The sequence below is a fragment of the Seriola dumerili genome, unplaced genomic scaffold, assembly GCF_002260705.1.
Source record: "Seriola dumerili isolate Sdu_G_001 unplaced genomic scaffold, Sdu_1.0 BDQW01000025.1, whole genome shotgun sequence".
NCBI lineage: Eukaryota > Metazoa > Chordata > Actinopteri > Carangiformes > Carangidae > Seriola > Seriola dumerili.
Window position 1 is genome coordinate 3,172,896 of NW_019174280.1, and position 26,512 is coordinate 3,199,407.

The following is a 26,512-nucleotide window of genomic DNA, read 5'->3' on the forward strand; positions in this document are numbered from 1 at the left end:
CCAACAGCTTTAGTCTTTCCCGGCAAAGATCTGCTAGCCCACGTTACTGTCAAACTACAGGAGACAGAGCCGATGTCGGAGCATGCTGTAGTTTAGTATAGGAAACGCCGGGCATCGAAGTAACAGAGTGTAAAGAGTCCGCAGGATGTTAAGAACTGTTTAACACAGACACTGGTTATAAAGTGGTAGTGTTATTTATCTCATACATCATTACTTATGGATGTATTTGTTGCTGTTGAATGTCCATCTATTATCATATCATCATTCTTTTATTATTCATTAATTGTTATCCATTATCATTTGCAGGTGCGTTCCTTTTCGCACCCTGCTCTCACCTCGTTCTTTCTCTTGTTCCATGACCTGCTCCCACGTGTGTCTGCCTCTTAGAATAGGGAACTTTTCTCTACGCCACTGTGCTTAAAGAAGACGTTTAGCCTGGTGCGGAATTGTTTGGGTCTCTGTAATCCATGTTATATGGTTACTTTAATAAACCTTCTGCTGTGATTTGTTGCCTATATTAATTAAAAATCGGGACTGACTTCAACATGAAAAACTGTTCTTGTCTCTAAACCAGCTCTAGTTATAGCATCATTATCATTTAACTCATTTAATATCACCGTCTATTTACATTGTTTATACTGTCGCAAAAAACAAGGATAAAAATGACAAAGTGACAAAATTTTTATTCTTTTGGTTGTGGATTCTTGCACCCAAAGCCGAATACAGTCCAAAAATATTGATGCCATCGCTCTTCTCTAATAGCTTATTCTTGTAATCTGAACACTGCAATCCTTTCTGCACCTGTAACTCAAGAACTGTATTATAGACGCCGGACCCGAACCAACACCTGAACCATACCATTGTTAGATTAGACATAAATAATTTGGGATCAGTGGTTATCTGTCACGGTTTTGGCAAAGCACAGTACAAACGAGATTTTAGCTGCTGATACAGGCCTTCAGATTAAAAGCATAAATGAAAACAACTTCTTGTATGCATTAATCGTTCTCATTTGTTGTTTACTTTGGAGGGCTTGTTGGGAATTAAACAACATCAAGAAAGACATTTGTATTTCAGAAAAATGTGTGATAGTGATACTGAATCTATGAAGAGCTGAAACAGACAAAACCTTAGTGCAGTGGGCTGATATTATCGGCCAATATTAGCTTATAGTTCATGTCAATATTGGCATATACTGTATGTCGACCAATAAGTAACAAGAAATTATATTAGAGGTGTTAAAGATATGTGTGAGGTAGTTTAGAAACTGTGTCTCCACTACATAGTTTCTCTACTGGAAAACAAAATGTTCAGCTGTAATGTTTGGCTCAGTACATCTCTGAAAACCTAAGGGATTTAAGGGGAAAAGATGGTTTATATCATGTATTTATGTTAAAGAATGAATCGGCTGATGCAACACTTTGGATCTTGTAACTAAAATATCAAGTATCTGAATTACAAATCCAGTACGGGTCAGTCGGGCTCTACAGACCGTGGATCTAAATCAAATCTGGCAGTGGAGCTCAGATTTCAGTCATAACAGCTCATTAGGGTGAGGTGAGTCAGCATCTGATGTATACGCCAGCAACAACAACTAAATAAACCCCTCTGATTTACACGAATGCTTGCAACCTGACGCTGGCAGAGAGGCCCGCTCCACTTCACAGTCCTCATAATTCATGTGAATGAATCAGCATATGGCAGAATTAAAGCGACCGAGCTGTAAACACGTTTCCTCACAAAATGCAGAACGAGTCCATCGGACGGTAATCCCAGATAAAACAGGAGGGAAGAAGAAAAAGAGGAAGACATCGGCAGACAGGACCTTCACATGAGGAAGATGAAGCGAGGCCGGCCTGTGCTGTGTGAAGTGTTTTTTTTTTTTTTCATACGGCTGAACCTGTTGAAGCTGTAACAGGGCGACAACCTGTGAGTAACCAGCTGCTCATTGATTATTTAGTTTATCGAACGGCAGCAGCAGAGAGGCAGGATGGAACCAGATGATAAGATCCAGATGTCCACGGTTGAGTGCAGCAGGGTGGAGCAGACGGGAATTAGAGTTTGTCGTCTCTGTTGCAGACAAATCAGCTGATTCTGGATGTAGCGTCACTTTAACAAGCTTCATTTCAGCTCCTGTATTAAGTCTTTTCATGTAAAGGTTACAAACAAAAAATATATATATCTGTTATAAATATATCTAAATTTAATATTAAAATTTTTTGTAATTTTTCCCAGAGGTTTAAAACCTCTGTAGAGCTGGTGTTAGTGGAAACCTCCGGGGCTGAAAAATGAAGCCGACTGACACTGATGTGCCAAAACCTGCAGTTCCTCTAACGACCACTAGAGTCTGGCTCCAACAGTGAGTCAGTCCCCATAGACTCCCATGTTAAAATGTCCAACTTTACAGCAGAAATAAACATGTTTACAGCCTGGTACAAAAACACTTTTGGTCTCTAGAGCTAATTTCCTCCTTCATGACACCTGTTTATATAACTCACCTGTTTACATTTTATTCAGGCTTAAAGTTATGTATAATTGAGGGCGTGGCCTCTTTGAGTGACAGGTGGGTGAGCGTATGCTTGCCACAAACCAACATGCACCAAAGTCTCAGCTCCACACGCGCCCCACCTCTTTGTCCTCTTTGATTTTTGTATTAGCCGGGAGTTAGGTGGAGTCAGACACGCCCATTTTTGTAAACAAGCCCGACAATAATAAAAACTTTACTGTTCCTTTACTGTTCCGCACATTTTCTCCATGACAACATGTGTATTAGAGTAAAGTTTGATGCCTTTCATGGAATCTCGAGGTGAACATGATGTTGAGATTTAGCACTTGGACACGCGTCCTCCTTCACAAACGACCAAAAAGTTAAGACACAGGCTTTACTGTTGTGCGTGTCAACCTGCTACAAATCAAAATAACAGCTGTTGCAGTAACATGAGGAGCCTAAAATGCCTCCCTCAGATAGAATCAGGAAGCTTTCAAACAATGTCAAGGTTGTTTGAAGATTGAGTTTGTAAAGCAAAAGTAAAGCAGTGCTACCGAGGCCAAAGCGTCCCTCAGGTGGGACGGTGTATTTGAAAAGGTCAAAGTGATAGGTCGGGTTATTTGACGTGGGGTTGTGTGAGGTAGTTATCTATAGTTAGTGCATTACCTGCAGTAGATCCACAAAAACTAGTTTCAACCACTTTAAAACATTCCCACATAAAAAAAGCTAATATCAGTTTAAGTGTACACTTTATTTTGTAGCACCAGTGCAACTACGGCGTGCACCGCGTTACTGCACAGATCAGCTGTTTGAGTCAGAAAGTTAAGCGTAGGTGCGCCTGTGTGTAGGAATACAGTGGTTCAACCCTTCACATACTGTAGTTCCAAACGAAAGGGATGTTTGACGGTGAGATAAGGCTGTGAAGATCTTCACAATAAAGCGTACACTTACACTGATGTTCACGCTTTTCTGTGGGGATTTTTAAAAAGGACGTTTTTGCGGCACATAAAAAAAATTGACTTGACCATATAAAAATGGGTCAGTTACGGATAATTGTCAGTAGTTTGTGATGACACTATCTCAAATCATGTAAGAAGAAACATTATAGTATCAGTTTAATGGGATCATCTTCTCATAGGAACAAAGCATTTTGTTTTTTTTTAAATACATGTTACACTGTCACACTGTCATGTCCAACAGATAATCTGCAGTCGTCCTAAACTCATTAAAGGAAGTTACAAAAATGGATGTCTTTTCTTTGATCTTTAATTTTCACGACTTTGTGCAAATGCCCTGCAAAGAGAATGCTGTAAAATAAATCCCAGCTTTTCAGAAAAAAATGCAGCATTTATCTTGTTGGAGAGTGTGAGTCTATCAGCACTCTGCTCGCAAGCAGCTGATGTTACAACATCTGACATTCGTCTTCTACCACTCTATACATGTCTGAGCTGCGGTCATACATCTCCTCTCTCCGAGCAGCACATCAGGTTGATGAGCTCTCTCCTCCCTGTCACCTCCCATCCACACAAGCATGAGTAAACGTGTCCTCCAGCAGAAAGGAGGGGAAAGTAGAAAAAATAGACGGCATCCATTTGAGTGCTTTTTCTTTTCAGGATGTAAAGTGTAGCCCGGAGTGACGGCATTGTTTTGCTGCTGACTTGTTCTTTACAAAAAGCCACCTTTATGGGAAGACGTCTGACTGGAGCTAATGCAGAACTACGTGAATCTTACAGTGTGTGACAGGAAATGGAGAACGCTGCCGCTTCACTCTTCTCTGTTGGTTGAATTTATTTTTTTTTTTAACCACGCTGCACCTCTGGTCCAGTCCACTAAATCCACTAAAACGTCAAAAACAAACCAGTTCTCCAATAAATGAAACCTTTAACTCCACTTCTCCAAAAGGAGACGTGCAGCATTAGTTCTACTCTACTTCCATCTCTCATTTCTCTGAAGCCTTTTATCCAATCTGTTTACTCATCGTCCCCCTTCCGTCCTTCTACTCCATATCCAGTCAATACATTTTCATCTGTGTCTTCACTCCCAAACCTTTTAACTAATCAGACCCACTCCCTTTTTCCCCCCATAGTCATGCTCAAACCACTTATCCAATTTGTTCCTGTGTGTAGTTGGATAGTCTTTAAATCTTTTCCATTTCTGACATGTCTCAGTTAATGAGGACATTTATGGGGTTCACCGTATGATTGCAGCACCAACAAACACAATTAAAAAAAGACTAAAAGTTCAAAATAAATAAATAAATAAAATGCCATTGATTGAATTTTTTTCACACTTGTTCTCACTTGAATTGTTTGTGCTAACATTGCATGATAAGCATTTGTTCACTGCAGATATTTTGACAAGACACAAGCTACACGGTGTATACGATTAAATAATGGTCTCCATCCACGACCAAGTTGGTTCACGGAGGTAAACAGGTGGTGTGGCAGATTCTCAAGGAGGAGGGAGCAATGAGATGATGGAAGTAAAATATGCCAGTCTGTTTCTATTGCACTTTGTCACATTCTGCTTTTTGTGTTACACCAACTTTTCCACCTCACTTGTGATATTTTGACAAAAGAAAAAAAAAACATATTTCTTGAGACTTTTGGACCTCATTATGTCTCTTTATATGCAGTACCAATCAAAAGTTTCATTCATAGGTTTTTCTTTATTGTGACTAGGTTACGTCCACACTACGTTTTCAAAACGAAAACGATCTCAGTCCAGACCAACACACCTGAAAACACATACCTGAGCAATCACGTACACTTGGCAATTGCGAGCCAGTACAAACAGGAAGCAGACTGTCTACTCTGCAGTTGATAAGTTGCAAAAACTACTACGAACGAGGAACAGCAAAGTCAGCTGTGGCGTTAAAATATAAAATTTTACTGAACAACAGCTGCTGGCAAAAACAGCAAGGTCAGTAACGCTTGTAATTCATTATCCGTGTTGTATTCACCACTGGTAGTCGAGGCTGATGCGACACAAGGGAGAGTGACCGTGGACGTCTACGTCATCGTTTCCAAAGGTCTCTGTTTTTGCCCTTCCAGAATAAAACGGGGCCTGAAGCGTTTCCAAAAATCTAATTTTTCGGTGCTCGAAAACTCCAGGCGTCGTGTGGACGGGAGGCGAAAATGTGGCAAAAGAGAAGCGTTTTAAAACGAAAACCTAGTAATGCGGATGTAGCCTAAGTTCTACACTGTAGAACTTAACCAGCATCACTACCACAGCATCATGCAGAGACATGCCATCCCATCCTGGTTTGCACTTAATGGGACCATCATTTGTTTTTCAACAGGGCAATGACTCCACAATCACCGGACCTAAACCCGACTCAGATGGTTTGGGGTAAGTTTGGACCATAGAGTGAAAGAAAAGCAGCCAACAAGTGCTCAACATATAGAAACTCCATCGAGACTGTTGGAAAACCATTCCAGGTGATGACCTCCTGCCGCTGCTGAGAGAATGAAGAGTGTGTAAAGCTGTCATCAAAGCAAAAGGGGGGCTACTTTGAAGAATCTAAAATCTAAAACAGTTTTATTTAGTACATAATTTCATATGTGTTATTTCATGGTTTTGATGCCTACAGCATTCAAAATGAGAAAAAATAAAGAAAAGCTGAATTACAAGGTGTGTCCAAACTTCTGAGTGGCACTACAGCCTTTAGTGTCAGTGTCATCTTCAAGCAGCGTGATGCTCCTCCTCCCAATTATAATAAGTGTAAACCATATGAGCCAGTGTGATGAGATTTTAGCCAAAGCCTCCAACTGCAGATAAACTGCGTCACATGAAAATGAAATTATCTTTTGAGGTTCACGTTGGCTGCAGCTTTTTTTCTTTCTAAATGCAACAGGCACAAATGTTTGGCCTGGTGCCTTCCTCAGTGTGGAAGCTTTAAAACAGGTGAACTCTGCCAGGTGCACAGAGTTACAACAAATCACATCAGAGCTCGTGGAGCAGATGACAGGGAAACGGTGGCAGCACTCTGTCATCTATGCTAAAATACTGTATAGTGTTTTATCAATAAATTAAACGGAGTAATGAGATTTTTTTTTGCCGTTGGTCATTCCAAAGTGTAATTCTCTCCCTGTCTACATCAGAAAAAAAGCAGGTTTCTCACATTTGGAGAAAGTAAAACACTCACATATCTCAATATCTCAGGTATCAAAAGTAACTTTACAATTCCTCTCCTGCTGGAGGAGAAAGGTCACTCCAATTAAAGTGCAGCCTCTGCAGGTTATTAAAATACTGCCAGCTCCACTCAGCAGCTCTGAGAGAGACGGCAGGAGAGAAATTACATTTCTCTCTCTAACCGAGAGATCACTGTGTATTTAAATGTATATTTTTTATTTCAGCTGCGTGTGGTCGGCTCCAAAACTGTCAAGATAGTGAACCTCCATATAAACTGAATATTCGTGTCCTTTACCGCTTCATTGTATGGAGAGTGGCGTATATTCGCAGGAGAACAAATTGCAAGTGGCTGCCCCCTTGTCTGTCTCTGTGTGCTCATACTGTGTGTGTTTGGTGCAGTTGACCTGAACGTCCAGATTGTGGGCTGAAGCTCAACAGATCTTGTCCTGCTGCCAGACACACAGAGGGAAGGAGAGATGGAGGGAGAGATAGGCAGCGACACCGGACCGATTTGGCCGATCATCACTGTTCGTTGCTGCGTCATGATTCCTGAAGCTTCTGAGCAGGAAAAAAAATGCACTGCTAATCTCGATCGAGTCCCTGGGTATTAAGGGTGTAACACAAAGCCACTATCTGTTTTCTGTTGTATTCAGATTTATACCAGAGTTTTCATTTTCTGTTTTCGGCTGTTTTAAATTGACACTTCCTCATATTTATGAACACAAAAAATAAAACAACAGTAATAACATTGGATTTTAAACATGTGCCTAAGGTCTTTAAAATACATTAAAATAAAATCCTGTTACTGTAAATAGACCACGTGCAAAGAGGTGAAAATTGATAGTGGATATAAAATGGATAAATGTAGCCTAAAGCTAATCTAAAGTGTCTATGATAGGAATTGAGGAAGCTGTAATAGCTTAAATGGGCCATATTGTATAATTAGTTCTTTTTTAAAGGAGGTTTGGTGAGTAACAGGAGGGGGTCCAAATGAAAATAAAGTTGGTTATTAGTGTCTGTGATGTGTTAGTATTAGTGTTAGTGTTAGTATTAGTATAAGTATTAGTATTAGTGTTAGTGTTAGTATTAGTGTTAGTGTTAGTGTTAGTGTTAGTATTAGTATTAGTATTAGTATTAGTGTTAGTGTTAGTATTAGTATAAGTATTAGTATTAGTATTAGTGCTAGTGTTAGTATTAGTATTAGTGTTAGTGTTAGTGTTAGTATTAGTGTTAGTGTTAGTATAAGTATTAGTATAAGTATTAGTGTTAGTGTTAGTATTAGTGTTAGTGTTAGTGTTAGTATTAGTGTTAGTATTAGTATTAGTATTAGTGTTAGTATTAGTGTTAGTGTTAGTATCAATGTTAGTGTTAGTATAAGTATTAGTATTAGTGTTAGTGTTAGTGTTAGTATTAGTATTAGTGTTAGTATTAGTATTAGTATTAGTGTTAGTATTAGTGTTATTGTTAGTATTAGTGTTAGTGTTATTGTTAGTATTAGTGTTAGTGTTATTGTTAGTATTAGTATGAGTGTTAGTGTTAGTATTAGTGTTAGTGTTAGTATAGTGTTAGTATTAGTATGAGTGTTAGTGTTAGTATTAGTGTTAGTGTTAGTATAGTGTTAGTATTAGTATGAGTGTTAGTTTTAGTATTAGTATTACTATTACTATTAGTATTAGTATTAGTAGTATTAGTAATAGTATTAGTGTTAGTATTAGTATTAGTATTAGTATTACTATTACTATAAGTATTAGTATTAGTGTTATTGTTAGTATTAGTATGAGTGTTAGTGTTATGATTAGTGTTAGTATTAGTATTAGTATTAGTGTTAGTGTTAGTATTAGTATTAGTTTTAGTATTAGTATTACTATTAGTATTAGTTTTAGTATTAGTATTACTATTAGTGGATGTTGTTTGTCACTGTCATAACAATTTGATAAAATGATCTATCTGTGATTAATGTCTGGTTAAAGGAATAGTTTGACACTTCAGGAAATACGCTTATTAACATTCTGGCTGAGAGCTGCTGTCTCATTGCTGTTATGACTGTGTACTGAATATTAAACTAGATCCCTCACCTCTACATATCAAATCTAGTCCAAAGCCTGTTTATTTCCTGTTTACAGACTGTAGCGTTACAATATTAACATGTTAAAGTGTGTTTGAGCACTGTGACTGATATTATCTTCTGATAAACTGTCTACCAGACGTGTTAATGACAAAGTGTGTGCTGACTGCTAAAAGTCTTTGTTATTTCTTATAAATTAAAGATCAATAAACACTTCTCTCCTCACTTAAACCCATTCCCTCTGAACAGATTTCCCACTTTTCATAACATATAATGAATTTACTATCTAAATTGTACAGCTTGAGATAAAAAAACAGCAAATTATAAGTAAAGCTAAGAAGAAGCTAAGAAACCTTTTATCATTTACAATACATGGAGGATTATAATGTGATAAATTTGACGTTACAAGATGTCAAACTGCTTCCTTTTATTAGTGAAGTGATATTTTCCAAGCCATTACCTCTAAAGAATAATAAAAAAAGGAGTTTTCACACATTTTAAGCTGCTTACCAAGATATCTATTTCTATCTATTTTCTTCAATATTTACCTCATGTATTTTCTGCAGTCATTATTATCACAGTTTTCTCAGGAGTCGCGGTTGCTCTGGAGGGGTCTGTATGTTACATAACAATGCTAATGCAGAGTAAATCCAGTGGGAGTTCGCTGACTGGAATTGTACTACTGTTTATGTTAATGTGGTCTAAATATCTGCAGACATCCAGGCTCCTAAAGAGACACAGACGCTGCTACTGAAAGGCACAGTAATGAAGTAAGTAATGAATTCATGCAAAGAAGTTAGAAAAGGTCAGTGTTTTACATTTTGTTGAAAATCGACAGTGACAAATCTATATGAACAACGTCAGCAGTATAAATTATTAACTGATTTTGCTGCAACAAATTATTTGAACCTGCTCATTGTTTTTCTGATTAAACAATTATTCATTTAGATTAGAAAATGTCAGAAAACTGTGGAAAAATAACCAAGTAGACAGGTTTAAAGTTTAAAGTGATAAATAAAAAACATCGTTACACCTGAGAAGCTGGAGCAAGCCGTGTGTGTGACAATTTAGCTTGACAAATGACAAATAAATAATCAATCAAAACTTGCTGTAGATTAAATGTGTCGATCAAATAAATAAGTAATTGATTGGATTACTAACTTTGGTACTAGATTCTATACTTATTTATTGGTAAAAGCAGAGTTTACAAAGAATTAATTGAACTACATAATTGTCCAAATTAAAGCAGGAAACTTGTTAAAGCTGCATTCATTGATTTTGAGCAACAGAACGAGCTGTAAACAAAATACAATGAAAAGTAACAGTAACAACAACAACAACAAAAAGGGTTAGCACAAAACTAGATTTAAACTCTACAGCATAACTAGCCGTCACTCACCGTCCTATTTTACCATGAGAGCTGCTACCATTTTTAATTAACACTAAACTAAAAGTGCAGATGAGGCTGATGGGAAAAAAACTACAGACAATAACAGAAGCAAGCAGTTCCTTACAAACCGTTATGGAAAGAGCCAGGGTACGACATTATTCTGCCATGTGAGACTAGACCGTACAGGAAGTTATGTGTAATGTAAGAGTCCTGTTGGACCGCCTGGTCATCTCCTCCTCTGTGCAAAGGGAGAGCAGCTCTCTGAACTTACTGTCGGACCAATTTCCACACATTTTTGCCAAAATGTTTTTTGCCTGTGCATGTTGTCATCCAAAAAAAAAAATCCCAAAATATTTCCTGACCGTTTCTAATGATGTCTGGGATTCAGTCGCAGCTTTTTAAGCATCACCTATAGGCTGTTCTGATTGGTTTACTCACTATATGCGAAAACATTGACTACTTCATAATCTTTCAAGATTCATTCATAGTTACCCTACAATATTAAGACTGTGTGACTTTCATGGAAACGAGACCAGGAGACAGACGCTTTAATTGCCGTCAGATTAACAGAAAGGGCAGCCTGTCTGAAAAGGTCTTAAGCTTCATAAGAGAGAGACAGAAAGGATAAAAAACTATTTAATGTAATGGAGCTATTTCTTTACTCTGTTTCTGTATATGTTTTCTGCACCAGTATTGTGTGTATATAGGCTGAATTTCTAGTATTGTCCATCAATAATACAACACACGTTTACAAAAAGCATAATACATTCACAGTATTTCATGGCAGCCGCCTCTGAGCATCTTGGAAGAAGAAGAAAGAAAGAGATGAAGAAATGTTTTTCTTTCTCTGTACAAACACACACACACACACACACACACACACACACACACACACACAGACACACAACAAAAGGGAGCCCATCTGGAGGAGAGGGCAGAGCAAGATAGCACGGCAGTCCGACATGTTGCCGTGGCAACGTCACGAGGGTGGGATGTAGAAACAGGGACCTGGGGAGGGAGGGAGGGAGGAGGAAGAAAGAGGAGGAGGAGGAAGAGGAGGGGGGATGTGTGTGTGTGTGTGAAGACGAAGCACATTGTATCATGCGAAGAAGATGTTGCTTCTTTAAGGAGAGATTTCAGAGAGTTTCTGGATGATGTCTATGACTCATTGTGTGAATTTGAGCTCATGTTATGTTAGTAAAGAAATGAACGATTACTGGCAATTGAAATTTTTCCGTAAATACTGGTGATTCGGTGTGATTTTGACTTCTTTTTGTCTCATTTTGAATGCTCAGGCCGCTGTAACATCAGATAAGCTGCCTGCCAATGTTGTCTCCGATGAACAATGATGGAGTGACTGAATTGAGAGAGAGAGAGAGGGGCAGAGAGACGAGGGGGAAGGGGAGGATGATGATTTTGTTAAAGAAAGAGGGGGAGGGTAAAGAAAACAAAAGTGAGTGGGGTGGGGAGGCCAGAAGGGATGGAGGGAGACGAGGAGGAGGAGGCGGAGGAGGAGGAGAAGGAGGAGGAGGAGGAGAGTGAAACCAGCCTGAACTTCATATTTCTATATCATATGGTCTGTGCTGAACCGTTTCAACCATTACAGTTTTAAACGATGATGACAGTGTGTCAATTGGAGACCAAAGAAAAGGTTAAGATGTCAGCTGAAAAGGCAACACGTACCTCTACAAGGAAAAGTGTCAATTTAACCCTGAAAATGCTGAAACTCATAAGAATCACACTTTTATCAGACAATTTTTTTAATCCAATGAAAAGTCACAGGCTCATCAAAATCCTTAGGATTCATCCACCGCGAGCATGAATGTGACTGTATGAATTTCACTCTAGACAACAATGTTGGACCAACAACACATCACCCACCACACATCCACACCACTACTCAGCGTTCCTCAGACTGGGGATGCACCGATCTCCCATCTGTTGAATCATTTAAAGTCGCTCAGTTATTGACAGATTCATGTTAAATACAGGTTTTTTTTTTTTTGTCAATGTTTTTATAAAATTACATTCATTCAGTCTGTGTAAAAATCTGCTGATCTTTGGGCCTAAATATATAAAAGAACAGTAAGAAGGATCCCAGTGATTTTCACACAGTGAAGTAGCGTTAGACAGATTTAAAAAAAGAGAGAAGTGGTATCAGATCGGCAGATAATCTGAGTTCAGGTATTGGTTTTGGAAGAAAAATCAGATCGCTGCATCCCCACTAACAGTTTTGGGAGTGGTGTGTTTTGGAGGTTTTGATGGGTATTTAATATCAACACACCGAACTATCATGGAAGGTGTTGGCTTGACCCTCTGAAGCAATACGGGGTTCAGTCTTGTTCAAGGACACTCCGACAGGAGCACCTGGGGATTGAACTGCCAACCCTGTGATTAGTGGACAACCTGCTCTTATCTCCCGAGCCCCGCAAACAAACAACAAAAGAAACAAAACAAAACAACAAAAACAAACCAACCCAAACCCTGATCCGAGAGGGACAGTCAGAACTGAATTAGACCTGATCCAAAGCAGCCGAGGTTCATTCTTATTTTTTTTTTCACGCTCTCAGAACTGACAGATCTATTCAGACAGAAGACATAAAGGCCCCATTTATCATCGCAAGAGTCGCACATCTGCATAAAATCCTGATTTGGTTTCAAACACTTTCACTTACACTTGGCTACATACATTATATACCTGTCCACCTCCGCTGGACAGATCACAAATCTGATTACAATCCATTTTTATTTTCCAGGGCTTCATGCAAATCAGGCTCGACCCTCGTCTGGATTTTGATCCTTCTTGAATGCTTTCCTGGAAGCGTTTACACTCGACTCGTCCTGATATAATTTGGACCCTGTCTGACTCAGGCCTCGCATACAAAACAAAGAGTGAGCCTCAGTGTGTTTATGCAAAGTAACGATGACGCCGTCAGCCGTGTGTTACATTACTGACACTGTTTTTGACTCCAAAGTGCAGCTACTTAGTTCAGGCTGAACCTCATCATCCTCTTGAAAACAACTCCTATTATCAGCCCAGTAAGAGGTCCCATATGCTGGACTCTCCCATGAGCACATGAAGGCAACAGTAAGAGGTTTGGCCATAACAAAAACTGCCTAATGGACCAAATCCCAGATCCAGATCAAATCTCATCAACTGATTCCCGGGTCAAGGTCGACCTGCTACCAAATTTGAGCCAAAAGCTGCCGACGGACAGACGTAAGAGTCTCTGTTACCAGCATTATCAACACAATGAAAAACCTGAAAGCTTGGAACGCACGCGTCACACACCTGAAGCTGCGGTGTCGAGTCCGCTGGCTGTCAGCAGATGTATATACAGTTGGTACACTGTCAGAGATAACAGGACGGCTCATTCATTACGGTGAGTGGCAGGTAGTTGATCTGAGGTCAGAGGGTGTCAGCCACTGACGGATCACATTAACAAGGTGATTCACAACCGGGAGACGGCGACATCGACGCAACACAGGAGGCCGCTCGGGTCCACCCCCAGCGCGCTCCAACAGCTCCTCAATCAGCACCTTAAACATTATCTACAAGTATGGAACAAATCAGTTATGAAAAAAAAAAAAGAACAAAGCATGTCTGTGTAAATGTGGACAAGATTCACTGAATGTTTTTATGCTGTTTTAACTTGATGTTTTGACTGTACTATCTGAAGCACTTTGATTTAGTTTTGTGTGTGAAATATGCAACAAAAATAAATTTGAAGAATTTATTTATTGTTAAATGTTTTTTTCTTCTTTGCCTTGATAATCTATAAAAAATGTTGTTTTTTGAGATTTATTTCATATAAAAGCAGCCAGCTCATACAGAGTATCCCCTTACACTGCTTTGAATCCGGTTGTTAAAAAAAAGCATTTTTTAAACTTGTAAAAAAAAAAAAAGAACAACCCAAAAGAAGGTTTCACAGTTTTGAAACTTTAATCCCTCTATAACATTATAATCCTGGAGGATTATGACTGGATGGGTTTGAATCCCACCGCGCACATTGTCTCACCTCCAGACTCTTTAATGAAATCTCTTTAATGAGAGCGAGAAAAATAAAATATATATATGTGGAAAGTTGTTCTTCACACAGCTGGAGAAAGTGGAGCATGTACCGTGCTGTACGAACTGTACCTCAGAGGAATGAGCACACACACCCCAGACAATACAGTCAGTGGCACGAACAGTCAGGCGGCGCAGTAACAGCTCGACTGTAGAGAGGGTCGACTTAAGGACACGAAGCTCTGTTGTGTCGGCTACTGATTCTAAACTTCCCCTCACTGCCCTCAACTTTTTACACTGTTTCATTGTTTTCAGATAGAAATCAGTAAGTGAAGCAAAAAAAAAAAAAAAAAAATACAGGGAACAAATTGGTTTTCCCTTCTAGAAGCAAAAACCATCGCAATGAAAGACATTTGTCTTGTCCAACACTTACACTTACAACATTTACTGACAAAGATATTCATGATACCCAGAGGATGATTCCTAAAGTCGGGCAGAAACGGATTTATCCCTAAATTGGTTGCCCACTGTCAGCTGTCTGCCAGGGGGGTTTCATGCACATACTGTATGTGCATCATGGCAGGTCAGTTTGAATTTGCGATTCATGAATATTCATGGTCCCCTGAGGATGAACCCTAATGTTTTAAACCTTTTGCTGACTCTCTAACCTTTCCTCTAGCTCCACAACTAAGCCAAAATGTTCAAATTTGAACAATAATGAAGATTAATGAAGCTGATGATCAGGAAATGTGCCAAGAACATTCAAACTCCCCAGAGGATGAATCCTTTCCACTGAAACGTCATTTTTATGTACAAAATATCTCTTAATCTAATTTGCTGGACATACAGCTCTCAACCTCGAGACAAATAAAAAAATCCTTACTCTCACTGCGGTCAAAGCTCCAAGAGCAGAACTGTCACTATGTTGTTTATTCTCCTAAACAGTCAGATACCTGGGTGTAGGGTAAGGTAACATAAACCACAACGTCGCCGGTTCAAATCCGGCCTGCACTGCTTGTTATTCCACATCTCTCTCTTCACATTTTCCTGCCTGCCTCTACATAAAAGGCAAAATGCCCCAAAAATAATCCTAACAAAAAAAAAAACCAAACAAAACAAACAAAAAAGCCGTTGCATATTCGTGGTTGTAATAACCGTTGAGCCCTCATGGGGCCACCAGCAGGGCTCTGGACTAACAGTCTTGCTTCTGCTGTGATCCGTACAGCACACTGTGCTACAGATCTGGATCCCAAGGCATGTGGCCTACATGCTATTTGCATTTGCTGAAAACTAACATTGTCAGGGCTGCCATGACAAAGAGTAAATCCCATTTAAGGCAGCTGGAGTTGCATTACTGTGGAGGATGAGGCAAAACACTGAAAAGAAAGGCAAGCCGACGGCTCAACACTTAATACAGTGCAAAAATGGAAATTAAAAAATGTTGCGTCATGTTATCTCATGTTTTTCCCTCATCGTGGATAAATAACACCGTTAACCAATTAATATTCGATTATTAAACATGTTTCATATCTTGTCTCAGGTAGATTTTCAGTTTCTTTTTCAGCTGATCGGAAACAAGGTTGCAAAATAAACTGCATGGTTGTCACACTAATACTGCAAATACTGTACACAGTATAGTATGAGAACGACGAAATAGACCAGTCTTAATGAATAATCTTATATTTAATGTGGCTGAACTTAATAGAAAGTGCTGCGCCAGTAAAAACAAAAATGATGCTCACCCCTTTGGCAGAGTTTTGAGATTGATTTTAAATAAATAATTAATAAATAATTCAAATGTTTGTAGGGATTTTTTTTTGCAGTGTAATTGCTTTTGTCATTTGTCACATTGCTGTTAGTTCTTATTGGCATCAGATAATCCAGCAGTGAGTGCGATAAAAAATCGCCAGAGACAAAAAGAGAAAGAAGGACGGCGGCAGCCGATATGAAGTTGCTGATGCACACGGACGTTAACTGAGTGATGTGTTCAGTGTAAATCAGCCATCAAACTACATCCAACGATCACGCAGAAGGAACAGCGTATGACTACGACTGCCCTGCAGATGAGTGTGACTGAGCTGCTTTTAAACACTTAGTGCTTTTCAGACTCATAACCAGACCTGCTCAGGCTGCAGTGACTCACTGTGGCTGTTTGGCAACATTCAGATCTGTGTGTGTGTGTGTGCCCTACAGTCCTCACATAATGTACACATGGTGACACATAAATGCCCAATGTGTTTGCAATACGAATAAACACTGTTACTTAGGAAGGAGTAATGCAACAAATGTAATGTGCACAACTAATTTGCAGCTGGTTGGGCTTCTCAATTCAGGTTAAAACTATAATGTAGCTATATTAATACGTTTGTTGTTGCACTGCCCCTGCTGTCAAATAAATTATAAATGTGTTTCTTTAGTTGTGAGATGTTGTGACCACAATGTTCCACCATGTTTAGAATTTAATTCTGTGTTGAAGTATCTTCATGATTGATATAGTTTATTTCACACAATAATGTCATATATTTCTCTATGTGATGTTAAAGTATGAGTCTGGTGTCAGTCTATATTTTTCTTTTTTGTCCATAAATGCCATGAAATGTATACCACCGCCAAGGCCAAAGAAACCTACATATCTTTTCTAGCTCTCTACCATATCTCGCAATGTTAGGAAAAGTTATTAAAAATTCCTGCATCTGCAGCAAAATTGAAATGGTTCTTCCCTGGCTCGTGCCCCGTCCCTCCTTCCCTCCAAGTTTGGTCCAAATCGGTTCCATATTTTTTGCATAATCCTGCAGACAAATAAACCCACACAGGTGTAAACATAACCTCCTCGGCTGAGGTAACGATGTGTCAGTAATTACTCACATAGTGCATTTTGTTGGTGCACTATTTTCAGTGGCGGATTAACACACACAGGAGCTATTGATGATTAACTACGTGGGATTGACTCAAAATAAACTACAGCTCCCTGTTTATTTTAATAAAGGAGCAACATAGTGCAACAGCATGTGTGTTTTTACTAGTTTTAGAACAACATTGGAGCTCTACGGCACAGAGGATTAAACACATCAGGCCTCGGACACACACACAATACTTTTCATGGGATTTGTTGAAATTTGTTTTTGTATCTTTGCACCGTGAGGAAAATAAGACTGAATTTATTGCCACAGCCATGATGATTTTAGTAACTGGGTTTGTGCATTTTATTTGTAAAAGCAAATCTAATCACCCTATTATGCATCTCCCTTTTTGTTTTCTGCACCAAATGATGAGCAGCCATTCGTGTGAGCAGTTGCACAGTTGGGAATGACTCAGGGCTCAGCTAATAGCTCCCATCAATAATTCAAGCGCTAATCTGTATCTGGAGAACCGTCAGAAATGTGTTATATATGGACTTGTCACAGTGATGCACTGGCCTGTGTCTACAGTTATTCCCTCGGTCTGAAAAAGGAGGAGGATTTTTCCCCCTGCCAACGTACCACCTCGACTCTGCGCTGACAGAGCAGAAAACGAATGTTTACAGAAAGTGGAGGAGTTGGGGAAAAGCTTCAAACCATCCTGCTTATGTAGAAAAACACTTAAGAGGAGAGAAATTAATTAGAGGAATTATTTTGCATGCATTCATTTACAAATGTTTCTGTCATTTCATTATTTCAGCGGTTACCTAAAAAAAACCTCCATATATTTTCTCTTACACAGCTACTGAAGACATACAGTTTTAATTTCATTATATTAAATTAAAAAAAATTAAATGAAAGCATTAAAATGTCATTACATGTTTCTCAGTAAAAAAAAAAAAACTTCACCTTTTGCTGTTGCTTAAAAATCATTCTAACACAAACCAATACAATACAATAAGCTCCACCAATGAATAAATGGATAACGGATTGATGGACGGACGTTAAAGGTCCTGTGTGATGTTTTTAGCGTCGATGTGGAGCAAGGTTTATGAGTTATGAGTGGGTCCTGGTTTTGTTTTATTTTGCACACCTGCATATACAAGGAAGAAGAAAACTGTCAGCTACTAAACACAAATATAAATGATAGAAATCATCTTGTTTTTGGAGGTAGGAAATGCATTCGGCATCTGTGTGTTAGACCTCAAGGATGCGCACAATTTGTTTACAAGAAAACCCCACAGGGTACCTTTTTAAATAGGGCAGAGACGGATAAAACCTTCCACTCGATCCGTCCATTAACTGTATCCACTTATCCTTCAGAGGGTCGCAGAGGGCTGGAGCTGACATTAGGGCGAGACGAGCAGCTACACGAAAACCTTTCCAGTCTAAAACTGGCAAAACTTTGATTCAAATTAGAAACTCTCATCATAAAAAATGGTAAACATGATGACAAATATTAGAAGGTCATGTGTGCAAAAGACACATTTTACCAAAACATTCAACTTGAGTTTCCATAGTCAACCCGACTCTTAACCTCCTCCTTGTGTGTGGACGCCGGCATCTACAATTCATAGTTACTTATTAACCAAAACTAAGGAGTGTGTCATACAAAGGTGGTCAAAATTATTAGCAACTTACAAGTCAGACACATGTGAAATTAGAAGTTTACACGTGTCATTGTAGCTTTGTAATTAATTAAAACTATCTTCCAGCCTATTTTTATTACAACCGATTGCAACATGTGAACATCACAGGCCATTAAATGCATTTAAGATTCTCTGAACATTTTCTTTCACAGCCAAAAACAGAAGGTCATCTAATAAAATGTTTAATATGACAGTTTATTTATAAGAAAATAAAGTTTTCTCTGCTGACTAAAACCTGCTGAGATCAGGCTGTTTTTGTTATGTGGTATTCACTTATATTCTTTCATTTGCGACTGTGAATCACTTGGTATTGCACCTTTTACTTAATAACAAGCCACAACAACTTTGGTGCAAATTCTATTTCACGCAAAGTTAAAAAAGTAAAACAAAATACTCACACTCACTCTCTTAGTAAATTTGCTCAGCTCAGTAACACAAAATATTGGAGGTGAATTCTGTATAAAAATGTAAAGATTACAGCTCTGACGGTTTGTCATCCATCAGCGCATCAGATAATCTCTTCAGACCACGCTGCATCTTACTCAACGCTTGCCCCGAGAAACACTCCCCCTTAGATTTCACTTTGACTAATGAAGCCCAACGCAAATTGGCAGAGGATTCACAAGAATGTCGAGAAAGCAATAACAACGTTACCCCCCCCCCCCCCCCCCCCCCTTGTCCACAAACACACACACGCACACACACACACCATCAGGCAAGACATTTTCTCGTGGGTTTGGCTGGTTACCAGAGGACAGCTACACTCTGTCTGCCTCTACCTCCTGTAATCATTTCAATAATGATGTTAGAGGTGTCCTGACGACTGAGACAGCTAATGCACGTTCATGCCGTAAAAGATTTTCTGCACACACAAATGCAACTCCGGTGAGTGGTGACACATTTCTCTCATTACTCTGCTTTCTATATGTCAGGTGAGACAAAAACTGGAAAAACCAACCCTCGTTAGAGAACGCAAGAACGACACAAAAACTTCACTGACAGCCATGAAAAATCACTTATTATTTGCATCATCTACCTGCCAAACGAGGCTTGACAAAGAAAGGAAACCCAGCACTGTGTAATCAGAGTGAAAGTGTCATTATTCCCTTCTATTTCCCTTTAAACAAGCTCACGGTTTTAACATGGCGCTTGACTCGTTCTTAAGTGGAACATTTAGACCGGGAAGGGAGCTGGAGGTTTGTTCTGCCACTGCCACGGTAACTGAAAAATAGCACTTCAGAGTCGAGTAAGGCTTAAGGTTTCGCTTTTCCCTCGGCTCCGACAGTAAACGTGAAATTGGATTTGTTTGGGGAACAGCCTGCAGAGGTAATGCTGGGGAAGTGTATAGTGCAGGACTGCAAACTGACAGTTATTTTCAATATCAATTAATCAGTCGATTGTATTTTAAATTCATCTACAGTAGGGCTGAATGATATGCAAAAGGAATCAATATTGTGATTGTGGATTCAGGATTTCAGTTGGGATGGTCATTTTTGCATTTCATTTTCACATAAAAATTAAAAAAAAAATGATGGGGATGTAATTTTTGTTGGGTCTTGTACCAAACAATCATGTTCCTTTAAGCCTGGAGAATATGATTCATGGCCCGGGCGTCTCTGCAGCACCACAATGCTTCATTTATGGTGTGTTGTGACACATTTGACCTTTTATCAAAAGAACTGCAGCTGTTACAATTTGGATAATGCACTTAATTGAGTTTTATAATATGTTGATCAATTGTTCAGTTCTAATTTACAGTCAATAAAATGTCAGACAGTTGTGAAAAAATACCTTTTTGATAGACCAACAGTCCATCACCCAAAAATATTCATTTTATACTTAAATTTACAATCAAAATAGAGAAAAGCAGCAAAGTCTCAGATTTGAGAACAAACACTGGAACCAGCAAATGTTTTACATTTTTGTTTTAGTAAAATTATCTGGTCGTCAGATTCATTTTTAAGGAATTAATGTAACCGATCTAAAAACACTATCGCATATTGTAGATATTTGTTTGGTCTGCTTTAATATTACTAACCTCCAGTGTGAAAAATGTATGTTAATCTGTCTGTTATATACCGGTAGTGCTCTTTTACCAATAAGTCATTATACTGTGCCTAAAGGACGAAATATGTTTGTCAAATAATGACTCATTTGCATGTTGTCTGATCTGCCACCTCCATGGGTGAGGTTTGGTTACATTTAGGCAACTAAAACTACTTAAGACTTCGGGAGAGACCATGGTCGTTGTTAAAAAACAATGCAAACTGCAGTTTCCAGTATCAAATTCAGACACTTCGCGCATCCAACCATCGATCAACACAAACAACATCCGACAAAGTCTTCTGACAGCTGAGCGTCTTACCTGCAGCCCCTCGATGGCCAGCCGCAGCATGCTGGGAGTCAGTTTGGACGCCTGCTTGAAGGTGAAGTTACTCCAGTCGATGATGAGGATGAAGCCGTTGACCTGCAGCTCTGGATCTTCAATCATAGACTCCAGCGACAGCAAGATAGCCCTCAGTATGTCCACGAACGTGTATCTGGGAAAGAAAGATGTATGGTCTTTTATCCTGCAGGGCACTGGAGAAAACATTAAGGCTGAAAAATATGATCTATTTTTCTTGCTAAAGCATTTTTCATTTTGTTTATTTAAAAAAAAAATGTGAAAACCCCCAAAGCCGCCCCAAAGAGATGAAGTCTTGAAAGTGCTTCTTTTGTCTGACCAACCTCCATAAATATTTTCTGACATCAAATCCTCACATGATTAAAGTTGCAACCGAATATTTGGTATTATTGTTTAAAAAATTAGTTAATATATAAACAATGAATTGATTATAAAAGAGGTTCTGACCGCTCATTTCAGCTCTATAAACTACATTTTTGTGTTTTCCTGTTACTTTTAGATTTTGAAATTGAGCATTAATTAAAATTACAGAACAACTTGGATTTCACTGATGGACCAGAGTCATTTAAACTTAATGCTGAATTAATAAAGAGGTCTTTGATTTGATTCTGTTGTAGACAACACACACACGAGACACTGAATTTACACAAAACAAGGAGAAGGAACGAACCACAAAAACAAAACAAAACAAAAAACACTGATTCAACCCATGAGTCATCAATAACACACAGATATCTGAAGACAAAAGATATAAAACAGAATAAAATAAAACAAACTGGAAAAGGAGTGTAACACAAACAAGATGCTGTGTACATCACTGAAGCAAGAGATAAGATAGAAACTATTTAATATTTTTCCCCAGTCGCCCTAGTTTCGCAGAATCATCATAAAATCAAACTCCTGCAAATGTCGGTGTGACTCATTATACACAAAGTACATTTACTAAAACACAAAACACTTTTTCACATCTCACTATTTCCTGTAAAAAAAAAAAAAAAGAAAAAAAAGAAAAAGATTTTTACACCTGCTTTTAAAAACTCTAATTAACTGTACAAAAAGGTCCAAATCATGGTCTCCACATATTGAAAAGAAATTGACTCTATATAATATTGCATGTTTATAACGCCTGTAAAAAGTCTGGTGCCTGGTGCTTACGCATTTATATACATCACCTACTCTTCTGTTTAACCCATTTAATGATTTAAAATGCTCCATCTGTATAGTTTCTGTTGCGTGTTTTAAATTGGGACCATGTGTCTTCTGGTGTTACCAGTCCTCGCGCTGCTGCCTCAGTGTGTCCTCGTGGGTTTTCATCCAGCTGATGCCCCGGACACTTCACTCTCACATTCAGCAGTCATGTTTTTTCCTGTTTGCTGTTGCCCTCATTATCTTGCCTCCCTCCTCGTTTTCCCTCGGTTTGATTCTCCATCAAAAAACATCTTGCATCCCTCTAGAGATTATAAATATATTTTTTTTATTGATTTGCTTAATTGGCAACTGAACAGACGCATCTCTGTCCAAATGCAAACACGAGTGGAGTCTTTTACTGCTATATGTTACATACCATGGAACAGCTGTACAAGTATTTCTACAATATAGAGAAGATTGATGACGATTAAAACATGAAACAATGTTCAGAGAGGAGAAATGAATCATTCATTCACACGAATTTATGATTATTAGAGATTAAAACTTGCAAACTCTCTTTTTTTCAAAGAGTATATTGTAATAAGTGTTATTCTCCATTTTCTAAGACAGTCATGATAGAGCTACATGGCTTCATTATGGTTTTGTTAACTCAATTTTTATCAGACAAACACTGTTTTCCCCATAATAAGACCCAGTGACACTTTATTCGGATCATCCAATGTATCTGAATTGCATTATGATGTGACAAAAGGTCAACAATCTCTATTAAAGTCTGGTTACCCAAACACCACACAGGCCTGATCCCTTATTAAAGCCAAACTAAATCACGTCCTTGCCCTACTTCTACCTTTAACCTCAGCCTGGACACTGGCCCCGATCCACTCACTGCAACAGTGACCTAACAGTTCATCCTGTATCTCCAGTCAAACAGGAAGGAGGAACATTTCAACGCAAACACAGTGTAGCAAAATCTATGCAAAATGTCTGTTCAAGTAAAAGTTCAAAGTTATGAAGATGGTTGAACTCAGCATCAACATGGAGGATGTAACTAGATATTTTTAGTACAAATTGGGATCCTTTTCATTCTCTGCACTTTATTTTGGAAGGAGATACTGAACCTTTTAGTCATAATGTCGGCAGGAATTACCAGGTACTTTGCAGCAACATGTGCTCAAAGGGGTCACAAAATAAACATGAGGGTTTTGGAGCTGATGTAAAGGGGAGGAAAGACGACAAGATGTTCTCTATAGCCATACACAAAAAAAGCTTTTATTCTGACGTTTCTTGAATCGGTGCTCCTTTGTTGTGATTCTGTATACTTTTAACTTTTCAGGCAGCTAAAAAATGTGAAATAAAACAGTTTTTAAGAGGGGAAAACTCAGCCTGGGGTGGAAGTATTTTACAAGGCACTGACATATGCAACATGTGATTCACAACGTTTCATTTAAAGGAGTTAAAAAGGTAATAAGACTGAGAAAAACACTATGCATTAGTCATTTCCTGTTTCAACATGACAGTGCCCCTTTGCCTCACAAAGCCAGCTCTACCAAACATGGTTTTATATTGTCACCGTCTCTCCAATGTTGTACAGGATATTTTTTTTGGGGAGATTTTCGTTATCTGTGTCTGCATACTTTTGGCCATTTAGTGCATTCTTTTCATTTCGTTATTGCTACTTCTCCACAGCTGGTTGAAGAAGAAAGATGAGTTGGTTTCCTGTAGTTGTGACAGTGACTGCGTGGTGCTGAATGATCAGCTCCATAAACCAGACTCCACTTAATTATAATGGATTCTAAAACACTGAGTCTCCGTGTTTCTCTTTGTGTGTCTGATCAGATAAACTCAACACAGACTTTACAGCCCCATCACCACCACCACCACCACCACCACCAGCCCCAACCCTCTGCCTCTTTATTACCTGCTCTGGTCCCAGTTGGCTGCGAATAGGACCAGTATTTTCCTGCCGTATCTGTCCAGATTGGAGAGCACGCCGGGGAAACCATCCTTCAGAGCCTGCTTGATGCCCGGGTCCGTGGCTTTCAGGTTCTTGAACATGTCCAGGTTCTGCTGTCGGTACTCAAAATACTGTGCCAGCAGCCGGAACGCCTCGAAGTGGTTGAATTTCCTCGCCCGGAGGAATCTGAGGATAAACGCGTCGTCTGTCCTGAGGAAACCGATGTCCGGCCGGGTGATGATCATGTCCCGGACCTCCTGGATGTCCTGGTGTAAAGTCTCCGGGTTCTCTTTCAGCTCCACCTTGGCCTTCTCCAGGGTCTCTGGAGAGAGGCCAGCCTGTAAGTGAGTCATCTTTTGCAACAGCTGTCCCTCCACGGGGGACCACACCACACCAGCTTCCAGTGAAACAACTGAATAAATAGTTACCTCCAGCAACAGGGGGGTAGGAGTATTAAATGATTTTCTTTACGGTTTCCTGATCAGAAGCTGACTTCAGATGGAGGCCTGCTGCTCTGTAGACGTAATCCACCCTGAACTGGCACAGACGCTGCTGCTATGATGCTCCTATGATGCATTATCAACATATGGGCCATTCACTTTTTACGCACACAAGCATTTCAATTCCACCTTCAAAAATTCAACTTTTAACATATTTTTTCCCACCAAGCGGATCATGAATCAGGTCCTCCGGACTTCAGGCGGAGCATCTAACCTGCTGATCCGGGCGGCCTGAGCTCAGCGCCGACAGACAGCCGCTTCCCTCCATGTCAATGCCTCTCCTCTCTTTCTCTCTCTCTCTCTCTCTCTCTCTCCCTCTCTCTCTCTCTCTCTCTCTCACTCTCTCTGTGGCACAATGACGACGACAGCATCACCGTCTCCCCGGCGTCGCTCGCGGCGGCCAGGCAATGCGGCACGACCCTGCAGCACCTGCTATATCATCATCATCATCATCATCCCTCCGCCTTCACAACGTATCTCAATCCGCCGACCGACTGATGCTGCTGCTGCTGCTGCTGCTGCTGGTGCTGCTGCTGGTGCCGCCGCCGACCGCTCCGTCACCGTCAATCGAGTCAGATTTGGCCGCTTGTTTCCGCGTCTACATCCCCGTCTTTAATCATCACCGCTTCCCATCATGTTCATCCACAGTCTGGGTGTGAATTTAGCCTCGATCTAAAATCACAAAGACCCAGAAAGGGAGGGGGGGTATCCAGCCGCACAGGTGTCCCGCGAGGTTTTGTTCCCCTCCTGCCTCCGGTTTCTGGGTTTTGGAGAGGGGTGGGGTGGGTGGACTGAGGGTGAGGGTCATTTCCCTCATGAACCATTCAGGTTCCTCACCCGCTGGATCTTCAGCTTGCGGAGCCATACTGTAACTCCTATATCGCCAAATAATGAATTTACCCTGAGGCAGAAGTGGGCAGCTGCCTGGGCCCTGTGATTTCCCAAAATCATGTCCCAGTTCAAAGAAGCATGAAAACTGCAATGGAAAGAGAGAAAAAAAATAGGACAAAAATAGGAAACAAATCATTAAACTAAGCAGTACAATGCTGAATAGTAATTTTGCTTATCTTATATTTCTTTTGACTCATCAGCAAGTTTCAGGAGTCTGCTAGTTGATTTTTATATCGTACAGATTGAATGGAAACCGCGGCTGCCTGGAACTGCAGCGAAAAACTACTCCCATAAAGTTTAACAAACTAGTTTATAACAATGTCTTCTGAAATCGACACTGTAAAAACCGATGGTGTCCCGCTCTCAGTCCCCTCTCTCTCTCGAAGCTGGTAATATCCTTTCTACTCACTCCTTTAATGTCAAATTCGCGTAGACGATCCTTAACTTCTTTTCTTTGCGTGGGGCCCAAAAGAACACTGCTTCCTGGACTTTATCATCCCCTTGACCGACGGTGTTCAGTAGGCATTTTCACAAAAAATTGTCCTCCCACTAACCTGTCCCATCTCCCCCATCACTGTCTGCTCGCCATTTGCGTTGGTGCGAGAGTCCTAGGAGTACCGCCAATGCCGGCACGACCCTGCAGCACCCCTGCCTCATCTACCTTCATTCCATCTATCATCATCATCAGATCCTTCATCCATCCTCATCTATGTCCCCTCTTTCTGTCCATCCTCTTTCCTTCTTTCTGCCACTCTCCCTCCTTGCATCCACTTTTAATCTGTGCCTTTGTCATTCTGATACTCCCACCCACCCTCCCACCCATACCCCTTTCACAACGTATCTCAATCCGGCCGACACCGCGACTGATCGTCTTTTCCCCTTTCCCTGCTCTCTCCTCGCTCCTCCCTCCCTCCGCTCCGCCTGTGGCGGTCCACCACGCTAAGAGGCTGCTGCTGCTGCTGGTGCTGCTGCTGGTGCTTGG

At 39.9% G+C, this 26,512-nt stretch overlaps 1 protein-coding gene across 1 annotated transcript in view; it reads right to left on the bottom strand.

Moving 5' to 3' along the window:
* LOC111216335 (clavesin-2) overlaps window positions 1–24,966 on the bottom strand; it is a 38,172-nt gene extending 13,206 nt beyond the window's left edge. Inside the window, exons 1-2 of the mRNA XM_022737835.1 lie at window positions 24,104–24,966; window positions 20,998–21,172 (exon numbers count right to left, since the gene is read on the bottom strand). Of these exons, the coding sequence (XP_022593556.1) occupies window positions 20,998–21,172; window positions 24,104–24,492 (564 nt within the window). The 5' untranslated portion in view covers window positions 24,493–24,966. The remainder of the gene's footprint in view (window positions 1–20,997; window positions 21,173–24,103) is intronic.
* Window positions 24,967–26,512: the final 1,546 nt, after the last annotated feature.